Raw genomic sequence first — 13,981 nt, 5'->3', positions numbered from 1 at the left:
GGAGAGATCCTTCTTCTTCCGCTTTTCCTGCTTTCCCTCAGATGCTAGGGCAACATCTTCCTCCTCCTGCTTGACTTTGATCCCCTTGCTGCTGCTACCCGTCTTCGACTGTCGTCTGATCTCTTCCTGGCGAAGAGTCGCCCACATCTCATCCCAAGGTGGAAGTGTCCCTCGGCCCAGTATACTCTGGACAAATACTTCCCAGTCTTCTGAGACTGCATTCAGGGCCGTCCTCACCATCAACTCTTGATCCAGCGTGGCTTCTATAGCAGTCAACTGATCTCGGATCTCGTTCAGTCCTCCGAGGAAGGTGTCGATCAGTTCTCCCTTCTTCATCTGATACGACCTCAATTGATTCTCAAGTAGCATTCTTCTCTACATAGAAGTATGTTGGTACAATTTCTTGAAGGCCTCCCACATCTCATATGCCGTTTCCTTCTCGGCAATGTGTGGTACTACATGGTCCTTGACGCTGTCAAGGATGATGCTCTTGGCCCTCGCCATTGCCTCCTCGTACTGTTGTTATCATTGGGGTCGACTAGGATAGCTATAACCTTCAAGGCGAAGTTCTTGACATGATTTTTGTCAAGTGTGGATAAGATTCTCGCCTTCCAGACTGCGAAGTTCGACGCTCCGTCCAGTCTATACTAGTCTCTTACTCCATGTAGTGCTATGATGCTATTCTGTTTCACTCCTGGAAGATCTCTGTTCGACTCCTCCGAGTCTCTACTTCCCGTCTGGAGGTTCTCTTCTGGACTCCTCTGAGTCCAAATTTCCCTCCTGGAAATGCTCCTACCGTTGTTGAGATGCCCCCTACTCTGATTGTCTTGTGCAACTGCATCACTGATCTGGGTTCCTCAGCTAGAAACCCTCGGTATCAACTCCCTCCTCTTGGCCTTGTTCTGTCAACTACAGTACCTCACGAGCTCCACTCTGCAATATTCCCACAACCTTATAAACCCCAACAACCTGAAGATGAGAGCTCCTAGGCTCTGCACAATCCCGACACCAGCAACTCGACCTCCTCAGCCAACTGCGTTAGCCCTCCCAGCGTCTGCGTGGCTCTGCGTGAGGCTCCCTTTGCCTTCCTTAGCCTTTTCGTTGCCTCTTCCCGGCTCACCCTCAATGAAGCAGGCACTACGTCACCTTTCCCTTGTTGCTACTCTACTAGAAACAGCTTCTGTCACCTCAGGACAGTTGTTTTCTGCTGCTATTGCTCCGCTTGGTTGATGTCCCCAGTCCTCCTGTGATATGCAATCACGCTCTGATACCATGTTGAAGTTTCTAAGTCTACTTAGTTAGAAACCCTCCATGCACTTTATCTGATTTATTCCTACCTACTTCTTGTGTTACTTAACAAGTTATTTACAATGTAAATACTGAAAATAAACAATAGTGTATGCTCAACATATTATAGATCAACAACTGAATGAAACAAAAACAATCACACCATATGACACTATTATTTTTTGGACCAATGTCCCCGGAAAAACCCAATGTGGGAAAATCAGTGCAGCTATCTGAGGGTTTTCTTATTAAGCAATATCAGAGTACAATTTGGGTGCCGAAACTAGCCTACCCAACAGAGAATTTCCTTGGCAATAATACCTTTCAGTTTGAGACAAATTCCCAGAAACCCCAGTGTCAGCTTTTTCTACACTATGTCAGCCCCTCTTCGCCCAGCGTTGGCCCTGCGTCACCCCATATGGGTCTGCGTCAGCCCTTTGGCCCTCTGCGTCAGCAACGCTGCCCTCTCTGAGGCTTTGCACAGCTCCCGGCTACCTCTGCGTGGCCCTGCATGAGCCCTAGCTGGCTCTGCATCACTCTCCCCGGCTACTACGCTGCTCTCTCGGCACTATCTCTGCCTCTCTGTCTCTCTGTACTCAATGCCCCTCAGCGGCAACTCCCGATCACTAATTCTATCTCTCTTAGCTAACCCCACTCTAGAGAATAGAATCACTGATCACTCTAGTGTATTCTCCAAGTGACCCTCAAGCCTCCTCTTATACTTTTCGTGTTGACATATCAACGGCCGAGATTAAGTCCCTAATCAACAGCTAAGATTAGATCCGGCTCGATCCATGTCTTTTGGACCATTCTAACACAGTTTCATATTAATACACATTAATATTCTATTTTCCCTACGTTTAGACTTAGGGACTCCATCAAAAAAAATAATTATTTTAATATCTCCTTAACTATTTAGAATCTGCCCAAACCCTTTCTGGGTATTGGAGATCTCATGTGCCCCAACCTCTCCACCAAATTTCATGGCTAGAGCACATTCGATGCTACCCCAGATCAAAAAAATGTCTTCAAAGGAAGCTCTAGAAAGACTAATCCAAGAGTCCTTAACAATGCTCCACAGATGGTCTCAAACCACCTCAAAAGACAGTGTTAGAAGTAGCTCCAAAGGGTCTTCAAACTTAAATTAAAAAAATTCCAAACTCTGCTCCAAAATGTCTCCTAAGGAATGCTTAAAAAAGGGATCAAGGATAGTTCAAAGTTTGTCACAAAAGGAGGCCGAGTCTGTTTTTATCATAGGGTCGAATTCGACAAAGAGAGGGCCGAGGTTTGTTACTACATCAAGGCCGAGGTTTGTTCCTCCCACAAGGGCAAAGCTTGTGTTGCCTCAGGTACGAAAATATCCTATCTCATGGCTGAAACCCGCAGGTCACACAGGGTCAAATTTTAGGAATGAAATTAACCATAGGAAGACCGAATTAGGTCGAGTTTTGTGCTTCAAAAAGGGTTGAAATCAAACTCCAAAAGGAGGTGAAATACCAACATAAATTCTCCCAAATCTGATCAAAAAATCCCACAAAATAACCTCTCCCAAAAGCCAAAGAAAACCAGACACAAAAAATGCTTTCCTCTTCACTTTGCCACAAGGTTCATGAGATATAAACCTATCTATTCCTTAGACCGAAATTGCCTCATCTAGTTCTCTTGCTTGTGTTTGGACAAATGGAGATCAAATGAGGCTGAATCATTCATTATCTATAATTGATGAGCTACTCCAAACAGTGGCGACTTAAATCTTGAAAAGCCACGTCTATTCACTAGCGCTGACCTGAACCAATTAGGGTTGACTTGAAGAAAGAGGATTAGACTTTATAAAAATATTAATTTTGATTTTCATAATGGTTACTTTCTTGGATACTTGGGCATGGGCAGATTGATTACAAATTAAGCCTTCTTCTAAGGGAAATAATGAACCTTTGACACTATGGATTCTTGGGGCATGAAACTTTGATCTTCAATATTTCTTCTACCAAGATGACCCTTAAAGCATGCAACCTATCACATGAAATGGTTTGATGAGGGGTATCAATCTAGGTGGACGTACATCCAGATTCACTAACTTTTTGCAACCATATCATCATCATATCAAAAGCCCATTCTCCCTTTGACATCAATGAAAAATTCTTCCAACAATCTCCCCCTTTGTCATTGATGTCAACACTCATGCTCCCCTTGTCTCCATATTTCACTTCCTTCTTCTCCATTCTACACTTCATTTTCCCTCCCCTTTGACATCAATGGAAAAGGGTGATTCATGTCTTTGGGGTTGCTCCCCTTCAAGATATGGCACTCAGCATGACTTTTGTCTTCTTATCCTTTCCTTCATTGTCATTCTTACGATTCTTTTCCTTGGCTGTAAATTTCTTCCGCTCTACTTGGTTTAGAACGTATATGTTGTTTGGTCTTCTTGTGGTTGTTGCAACCAATCTTCCTAAGTCATCTTCTTTGATTTCGCACTTCCGAGAGTCAAACAAGAGATTGTACCCTTGATCACACATCTTGCCAGCTTTAAGAAGATTGTGCTTCATATCCTTAACTAGCAAAACATTTTGTGCCTTCATATGTTTGCTTCCAAGACTTGCCACACCTTTTCCAAGTATCTTGACAAAAGAATTATCTCCAAATGCAACACTGTCGCTCTTTTCTTTTAAGTTGACAAATTTGTTTCGATCTCCAATCATATGTGTCAAGCATCCACTGTCTATGTACCATTCATCTTCTTTATCTTCAACGATCAATGCTAAGTTGTAATATTCCTTCTTCTTCTTTTTTTTCTGTCTTTATGATTGGAGCATTTTCAAGTTTGCAGTCTCGTGCCTTGTGACCAAGATTATTGCATTTGCAGCACACAATATTTTGATTCATTAGTGGTTCAAATGGATTGTAGTTTCTATTGGTAGATCCATGAAAATTTCTTGATCTATTCCTTCCATAATCATTTATGCTTCTTGCATAATTGTATCTTGTATTGATTTTACAATGGATTGCTTTATGCCCAAAATTTTTGCAAGAATAACAATGACCAAGAAAAATATTTTCATACCTAGGAGAGTAGGATGATCTTCTGAAGTTGTTTTGTCTTGAAGGTGGTTCAATCCATTGCTGATCTTGGATGTTCTTGGGAACATGAGCAAAACTTCTTGAAGTAGCAGCATTTCTAAATTCCCCTTTAATTTCCTCCTTCAAAGGCTTGGAGCTTGTGCCTTCCTTGCTTGAAGATGTGCCTTCATAACCAAGACTTGTTTTATCACCTAGAGATCTTTGATAGCTACATCGTGCTGCCCAGAATATGCTGCCTAGAATTTTGAACCTGCTGCTTAGAATATGCCCAGAAACTCACACATGTGAAGCTTCAAGAGAGAGAGAGAATCCACACGTGCAAAGTCAAAGAGAGAGAGAGAGATATGCTTGTAATGATTTCATCCTTCTTATCCTTCTTCTTTCTTCGTTTTGATGCCCAGAATATTGTTGGAAGAATTTGTTAGGGAGAGCTAGCCCCCTTTTGTTCGTTTCGATTGCCTAGAATTACCCTCCCAAGTTCCTCCAATCCAGCTAGGGACGAAATCGCCAAGATGAGGCTCTCAAGGTGCAAGGCATGTCCTGACCAATCACAATGAATACAAACTCAAAAGACAAGACACCAAGTCTAGGATGCCTATTACATGGTCTCACATGGTTTTTTACAAGCCTTTCACTTGTGACCTTGGGTTTATATTGGTGATGAATGATGTGTCTGAAAAAATTTATCTGCCCCCACTGATGGAGGGGTAACAGAGCATATGAAGAAATGTGCCAAGTTGTCTCATGGTCCAACGCTCATCATCAAGGTTCCAACGTCCATTGTCAAGTCCAATCCCCTCCAATGGGTGTGCAACATCACCAATGAAGTGTGGGAGAAGCATGATCAATGTCTTCCAAAGGACCATGTCTATGTATGCAACATCAACAAGCATGGCTCAATAAATCAAGTGAGGTCAACTCCATCATGCCTAGACTAAACAATGTAGCATTGAAAGTGAGTCATATTTAATTTAAAAGGCACATATGTAGATCACATTAGGTATCTTCTTCAAACTTCACACTCGTTCACGACCTTCTGCAATTTGTTAGATTCAGGCATGGGAGGGTCATCTACCACCTCTATGAGGTGCTCCCAAATGATAGTAAAAGAAAAGGTCCTAAGGGGAGGAACAATTCCTAGGCCGACCCTTCAATTGATAGGTGTATGTGATAAGTGATATGATTAGGGGTGAACTTCATGAGTGGTGTCATAGTCTTATACATGGGCTATGTAAGACCATCATCCATGAGCACCTTTGTAGAGGAAGCGATTTCTGCCTGAGTTACTCTTTCCGTGGCCTTTGTTGTTCCATCCTTTAAATAGCCTTTTCCTTTCTTATAGTTAGCTTGTTTTGCAAGCTTCATAGATTTCAATTTAAAATCCTCTTCTTTGTCTAGGAAATTCATTGCTCATAGGGGTTGGGATGTTCTTTAAGTCCCTTTTACTTTGATAAATATGGTATGCATGGGACTAGGGGTGATGGCCTCTTGTTAGTTTTAGGTATGTTTTATGCTAGAGAAATTTATTTCAATTTTCACAGTTAGCTCCATATCTTTTCCAGATTAGCAATCACATCAGCATTAAAGTAAACTATAGATAGAACATAAACATAAATCGCAGAAGACAAGCCAAGACAAGAGGACACAAGATGTGGCGCTAGCCAGGGACAAACCCCAATGTGGGGAAACCCTTGATCAATTCTTCTTTTATGTTCTTCAAAGTTCAGCAGAGAGAGAGAGAGATAGTACATTTACAACAGAAGTCAACACTTTGACTTATCTAGATATGAGCATAGATCATCTCCTATAATGATGATACATGAGATCAATTGAAGACATTCTGCTTCAACTGATTCTCCAAGGTGACGGCTTCACCTAACATAGTGTTGCAGCTTGTACTCATGTTGCACCCATCACTATGCTGCACCTAGTCACTGAGCTGCTCCCATCTGCTCCCATCATCATGCTGCTCCTTACTAATATGCCCATCATGCTGCATCATGCTGCCCTTTACTAACATGCCCATCATGCTGCCCTTTACTAACATGCCCATCATGCTGCTTCTTTCATCATCATGATTTGAGACTGTTCATCCTTATCATTCTCATTATGTTGAGACTGTGTCCTTTTACTAGTATGCCAAGGATCTCTTGACCATCATCGAAACCTATTTTGTTATCAGAGTTATGCCAGGACTGTAACTTCTAACATAATCTTCATTGAGCCGAGAGAATAGATCTATTACTGTTGTTCATTGTGTTTGGGTTGCTACAGGTATTGAGTTTGGGCTTCTATAGGTATGCCACCAAGATTTATATACCAAGACAATATGGTACCCTCATCCGAGTTCTTCTCTGCTTCAAGTCATAGGTATGCTGAGAGTGTATTTGGTCCAGAACTTTGGTCAACACTGCATCCTCATCACACCTCCTAGATCTGGTACTCCATGTTACTGCTGTACAAGATGTTTGTATTGTCATAAGGATTTCACTAAGATCTGTATATATATAGATTGCTGTGCGAGATATCAACACAGTCCATTCATCCGAGATCTTCATCCAACCGAGATCCTTACAAGTATGCCGAGGCCATTGGTTATTCTATTGTGATATGCCTATACAGATCCAAATGTTGTTATACCATACTGAATTACTAAGCCATAGCTGGAGATATCATCTTGTGGGATCCTTTGTCATGAAACAGGTTCAACGAGGATGTGAGATATATATATATATATATAGATATATATATCAGTATGTCGAGATCAAACATGAAGTCGAGACTGCAATAGATACACAGTCCTCTTCGTCCATCCGAGATTATTGAGCCGTAGCTGGAGATATCATCATGTGGGATCTCACTTGACTGCAACTATGACTGCGGCTCTTCCATGCTTGACTGCAGCTCTCACGTTATCACTGTGGCTACCATGCTTGACTGCGGCTCTCACGTTATCACTACGGCTACCATACTTGACTGTGGCTCTTACGCTATCACTGCGGCTACCATGCTTGACTGCGACTCCTCCATCTACTGTGGCTCCTCTTCTATGCCTGTGGCTCTATCTCACTGCGGCTACTTCTTACTGCAGCTTCATCTCAAAACCATCCGAATCTTCCATAGTGTCTCTCCTTCACCAAAAACCCAAGACGTGGAGAGGAGGAGATCACATGAAGAGTGTGTCCCTAAAATGACTTCAAGTCCTCTCCTATTTATACTAAAACGTAGATGATGAATAGACATGACTATTGGGCTTCTGAGCCTACACAAGTTGCTGGCCGACTTGACAATTTGTCTTATAACACAAATAAATTCGTAATTCCATGAATACTTGACAGAATTGGATGATCTTTAGATCAATCCTACACCTCTCGATGAGAGGGATCCAATAAAATTATCAGCTGCCATAAATAAGATGACCCACATGGAGTTTGGCCCTAGTTGCCAATTTTAACACTCCCTCTCAACTAGGGAGAACTCCATCCGCTGATTCATATGTCCAGCTGTACTATCTCTGCCATCAATGCCCCGCACTACTCTGCTCTACTCAGCTCAGCTCTGCTCTGCTCAGCTTTGCTCTTCTCAGCTCAGCTATGCTCTGCTCAGCTTTGCTCAACTCTGCTCAGCTGAACTATGAAGAAGAAGAATTGATCGAGAATGTCTCATACCATTCTCCACTGACCCGAAGTCAGTCTCAGAGTGGGTACCACTGGTCCCAGACCAGTCCTCTACTGACCCGAAGTCAGTGTCATAGTGGGTACCACTCTCACTGGTCCCAGACCAGTATCATTGATCCCAGATCAATGAAGGTCATCCTAGCATAGGGAGTACGGTAGATACGATGATGCGTCCATCAATAGATCTAGTATGGTCCCTATCCTCATTTCCCTGCTCATTGATCAGATGAGAGGTACTTCCCATAAGTCCCAGACTGCATGGGTAGGATGCCTCGACAGGAGAACTAATCATCCTGTCCACAGGAGAACGAATCATCCTGTCTAGTGGATGCCAAGAAGAACTAATCATCCTGGCCTACAAGAGAACGAATCATCCTGATCCACAATTGCCATGGAGAACGAATCATCTTGGCCCACAGGAGAACTAATCATCCTGTTCCATAGTTGCCACGGGGTGTCACAGGGGAAGGTTGAACCTGTCATCCTGTACATAGTGCACCACCAGGGGAGGGTGAGTCGCCCTGTCGTCATATGTTGCTCCAGTAAGTACCCCAAGCACCCCAGAGCTCCCAGAGCTCAATGCATGCAACATGCAGGACCCTTGTAAGAAGGTCTCTCAACAACTCTAGGTTGTTCAGGAAAGTCATAGATTTGACCTTTCCCTGGGGCTTTGACAAAATGTCTGCGACCTGTACATTAGTCTCAATGCGATGGAGCCACCTCGCTCATCGACTTACCATATCCTAGATAAGGCAGTCTCTGATGTCTATCTGCTGGAGCAATCATCGAATACGGGATTCCTCAATAATCGAATCCCACCTCTGGTTGTCACAGAGAATCACAGTGGTATTCATCATGTGTACAAACAACTCACTTAAGAGCTTCTGCAACCATGCAACTTCACACGAGATCATACTCGTAGCTATGTATTCGATCTCGACGGTGCTTATAGCAACCGACTTCTGCTTCCTGCTCATCCATGATATCGAAGCAGAATCCAAAGAGAACCAGCATTGAGAAGTGCTCTAGTGATCATCCACACTGCTTGCCCACTCAGCATTCGAATAATCATGCAATTTCACATTTTCGGCAATGTATCTCAATCCATGAGATATTGTGCCTTGAAGATATCTCAGAAGATTTCTTGGCACCAATCCAGTGAGGCTCAACCAAATATAAGCTCACCATGCTAACTGCAAAACATATGTCCAGACAGAAGTTTACCAAGAACATCAACGCGAATGAGTTTATGAAACTCAGAGGCATTTCCCAAATCTAGTCCGACATCACTACCATATAACTTTTGAAAGTTAAGATCCTCACAGGCTTGCAGGTTATCATTTCACATCCAGAATCCAACTCCCTCTTACCTCTGCAAATGAGAGGGTCTGCACCTCTCAGAAATAGGTCATCTTCATAAGGTGCCGGTATAAGAGGTCTATCATCCACAACCTTCAAACAATGGTTTGGATCGGCTTCACTGTTAGTGAATCTCAGCTTCATCAGACAGCTATCAATCCTCTCATATTAGGTCCGAGGTGTTTTACTTCAAGCCATAGTGGGCTTTCTTCCACCTGCATACATGAGATTCCTGATCATGAATCTCAAACTCCTCGGGTTGTTCCAAACCTGTGGACCTGCTACATAAGGGGAATGGTCCCCTTGTAAGATTTTCCTTCGGTACATCTCAGACATGTACCTTCACGCTCTTCTTGAATTCAGGCATCTGAGTCACCATCTAACTCACATCGGGTAGGGCCCCATAAGTAGACATCCGGTGCTATAGATGAGATGTGTCAACTGATATGGTCCCCAATGGACCATCTTGCAACTTGATACAAATTGCCAACCCTGAACTCAAAAGTATCTTAGAAAATTTTATTTTTAAACACGTACCTTTCCATCGATGAATGCCACCTTGTAAACTTTGACTTCCATTGCCGAAATGGACACCAGGTTCTTCTTGTGATCAGGGACATAAAATAAATTTAGTAAGTGAATCGAGTTACCCTCATTCAATTGGGGGTAACATTCCTACACCCTTTCGGGATAGGTGGCATCGACTCCAAGTATAATCCCACGATTGTTTCCATCCCTACCAAATTAGAGAGTGCACCCATCTATACGATGAAGTGCCTTGAAGCACTACAATAATGCTTCTTTATCTTATCAGAAACAACATTTGATTCTTCATACTTGGGGTTCCTTGCTTTCTATGAAGAGTCGGCCATTTCCTTGATGACCTACATTACCTGTCATTCCTTTGATCATTGAAGATGTCCTTGGAATGATTGTTATCTTCATCAAGTGATGTGTCCCTTCCATTCGGACACTCCTTCGCATAATGGCCAAACTTATTGCAACCAAGGATTCCACCTTTCCTTCCACCCTTAGATCAAAACTTCCCAATGAAGTGATCTTCAGGTAGGCCATCAAAAACTTCCGCTGCGCCATTCTGATAATATTCTCTGCTTCGACTTCACCCTCAGTGAAGAGGCATGAGAAATCCATTCATCCTTTTGTCCTGTCCCAACTGTCTTTGGTGATTGCTCTTTCACTCTTGCTTGGGCATTGTCTTCACCTGAGCTCTGATACCATGTTAATTTTAGGTATGTTCTATGCTAGAGCAATTTATTTCAATTTTCACAGTTAGCTCCATATGTTTTCCAGATTAGCAATCACATCAGCATTAAAGTAAACTGCAGATAGAACATAAACATAAATCGCAGAAGACAAGCCAAGAGAAGAGGACACAAGATGTGGCACTAGCCAGGGACAAACCCCAATGTGGGGAACCCTTGATCAATTCTTCTTTTATTTTCTTCAAAGTTCAGCAGAGAGAGATAGTACATTTACAACAGAAGTCAACACTTTGACTTATCTAGATTTGAGCATAGATCATCTCCTATAATGATGATACATGAGATCAGTTGAAGACATTCTGCTTCAACTGATTCTCCAAGGTGACGGCTTCACCTAACATAGTGTTGCAGCTTGTACTCATGTTGCACCCGTCACTGTGCTACACCTAGTCACTGAGCTGCTCCCATCATCATGCTGCTTCTTACTAATATGCCCATCATGCTGCATCATGCTATCTCATTCATCATCATGCTGCTTCTTTCATCATGATGATCTGAGACTGTTCATCCTTATCATTCTCATTATGTTGAGATTGTGTCCTTTTACTAGTATGCCAAGGATCTCTTGACCATCATCGAAACCTATTTCGTTATCAGAGTTATGCCAGGACTGTAACTTCTAACATAATCTTCATTGAGCCGAGAGAATAGATCTATTACTTCTATTCATTGTGTTTGGGCTGCTACAGGTATTGTGTTTGGGCTGCTATAGGTATGCCACCGAGATTTATATACCAAGACAATATGGTACCCTCGTCCGAGTTCTTCTCTACTTCAAGTCATAGGTATGCTGAGAGTGTATTTGGTCCAGAACTTTGGTCAACACTGCATCCTCATCACACCTCCTAGATCTGGTACTCCATGTTACTGCTGTACAAGATGTTTGTATTGTCATAAGGATTTCACTAAGATCTGTATATATATAGGCTGTTGTGCGAGATATCAACACAGTCCATTCGTCCGAGATCTTCATCCAACCGAGATCCTTACAAGTATGCCGAGGCCATTGGTTATTCTATTGTGATATTCCTATACAGATCTGAATGTTGTTATACCATACTGAATTACTGAGCTGTAGCTAGAGATAACATCATGTGTGATCCTTTGTCATGAAACAAGTTCAACGAGGATGTGACATATATATATCAGTATGCCGAGATCAAACATGAAGTCGAGACTGCAATAGATACATAGTCCTCTTCGTCCACCCGAGATTACTGAGCCGTAGCTGGAGATATCATCATGTGGGATCTCACTTGACTACAACTATGACTGCGGCTCTTCCATGCTTGACTATGGTTCTCACGTTATCACTGCGGCTACCATGCTTGACTACGGCTCTCACGTTATCACTGCGGCTACCATACTTGACTGCGGCTCTTACGTTATCATTGCGGCTACCATGCTTGACTGCGGCTCTTCCATCTACTGTGGCTCCTCTTCTATGCTTGCGGTTCTATCTCACTGCGGCTACTTCTTACTGCGGCTTCATCTCAAAACCATCTGAATCTTCCATAGTGTCTCTCCACCAAAAGCCCAAGACATGGAGAGGAGGATATCACATGAAGAGTGTGTCCCTAAAATGACTTCAAGTCCTCTCCTATTTATACTAAAATGTAGATGATGAATAGACATGACTATTGGGCTTCTGAGCCTACACAAGTTGCTGGCTGTCTTGACAATTTGTCTTATAACACAAATAAATTCGTAACTCCATCAACACTTGACGGAATCGGATGATCTTTAGATCAATCCTACACCTCTCAATGAGAGGGATCCAATAAAAATATCAGCTGCCATAAATAAGATGACCCACATGGAGTTTGGCCCTAGTTGCCAATTTTAACACCTCTTATGAGAGAGTAGAGATCAAACTATCTTAGCTTTTGATTATTTGATCCATTCCTTTCCTTTATTTGCATTTTGACATTTGGCATTTTATCTTTTATTCTTTCTTACAACATACCAAGGCAACATACCAAGGGGAAGAATGTGCTAGTTAACTCATTCTTTATTGGCACTGTAACCTATAAACCATTTACAGGTTTTAAGGGTACTTATCATCATTTTTTACATTGTTCAAAAGGAACAAAACACTTATCCATAAAGTTTAGCTTAATAAACTTTCAAATTTCAATGTTACATATCTACATCCAAGAAGTCTCTGACCTTTCATGTCTGCCTTAAACTTACCCATTACATTTTGGATAACATGGAACTAATTTAAAATTATTAATAATAAAATCACTCTTACTTCCTCAGTCAATTTCTTTCAACTACCAATATCGCAAGTAGCAACATGCTATATGCCTTTCAGTGACGTTTTGCTTTAATGACAAAATATAACTGCCATTGACCATGATTAGGTCCCTGATTGCCAAACACGGATACAAGTCCACTCTGGTTCCCACAAGCCTATGGTTCACATCTAGTCAATATCATTTCCCCAAGAACACTTGATACCAAACCCTGACTTGATCCTAAGCAGTAAAGCCCTCATCTCATGCTTAAATTTTAGCATGTGTCTAAAGCAATGCCCTATGTAAATACAGGTAATAGCTTGTAAAAAAGATATGTATAATGGTCCCCTTTTAATTCTAGTTCACCTTGAACCTAGGAAGAGTTCCCCCTTTTACCATCAAACACTATTACCAAGAAACATGACTGATTCTGAGATGTAGAAGTTAAAGCCATCAGGACTTGTGCAATCATCCCTCTGCAAAGACCTTGCTATTACTTCCCTTCACAGGGGGTTTACCACCTGGGTGTTTTTCAGTGCATTAAGCATGCCAATATCTAAATTTGTTTAACATTCTAACAAAATGCTTATTAAGACATAATGCAATAACTTACAAGAGACAATGTAGTTTACTTGAGTTCTTATTTTAAAATATTTTTGCTAACATTTTTCATTCCACTAAAAGGAAATACTCATCTCCGAACCTTGGTTATGTTCAATGAATGGAAAATTATATTCTTGTCACGGGTCTATTGCTTGAGAAATCACTTGATAATTATGACAATATTTACAAATTAATGTTATTTTCATATACTTTTCAAGCTGATAACCAAATTGGAGTGCAACCAATTATTTTATTGAAAATGACTTCACATCTAGGAAACTCTTTCTTTTCAACCTCTATATGTGCAGGAAAAGTTTAAAAGTACAAATGTGAGAAAAAAAAACCTTGGAGTGTTGCCAATTGACTTGGGGTACACTCTTTTATATTCAACTTGCATTTTTGCCAATGGCCATGAGGATCCGCTACAGATGGTGCCAAAATGTTTTGAATCTGA

At 41.7% G+C, this 13,981-nt stretch overlaps 1 protein-coding gene across 1 annotated transcript in view; it reads right to left on the bottom strand.

Annotated features, from left to right (window-relative positions):
* The window catches only part of LOC149150126 (pectin acetylesterase 8-like), a 441,889-nt gene that overhangs the window by 73,518 nt on the left and 354,390 nt on the right, over window positions 1-13,981 (bottom strand). Inside the window, exon 10 of the mRNA XM_089446085.1 lies at window positions 13,872-13,977. Within this exon, the coding sequence (XP_089302211.1) occupies window positions 13,872-13,977 (106 nt within the window). The remainder of the gene's footprint in view (window positions 1-13,871; window positions 13,978-13,981) is intronic.

Source organism: Pinus tabuliformis, chromosome 9 (genome assembly GCF_031772625.1).
Source record: "Pinus tabuliformis cultivar Carrire ecotype Pingquan chromosome 9, CPIR1, whole genome shotgun sequence".
Lineage (NCBI taxonomy): Eukaryota > Viridiplantae > Streptophyta > Pinopsida > Pinales > Pinaceae > Pinus > Pinus tabuliformis.
This window is presented reverse-complemented; position numbering and strand designations above follow the sequence as displayed.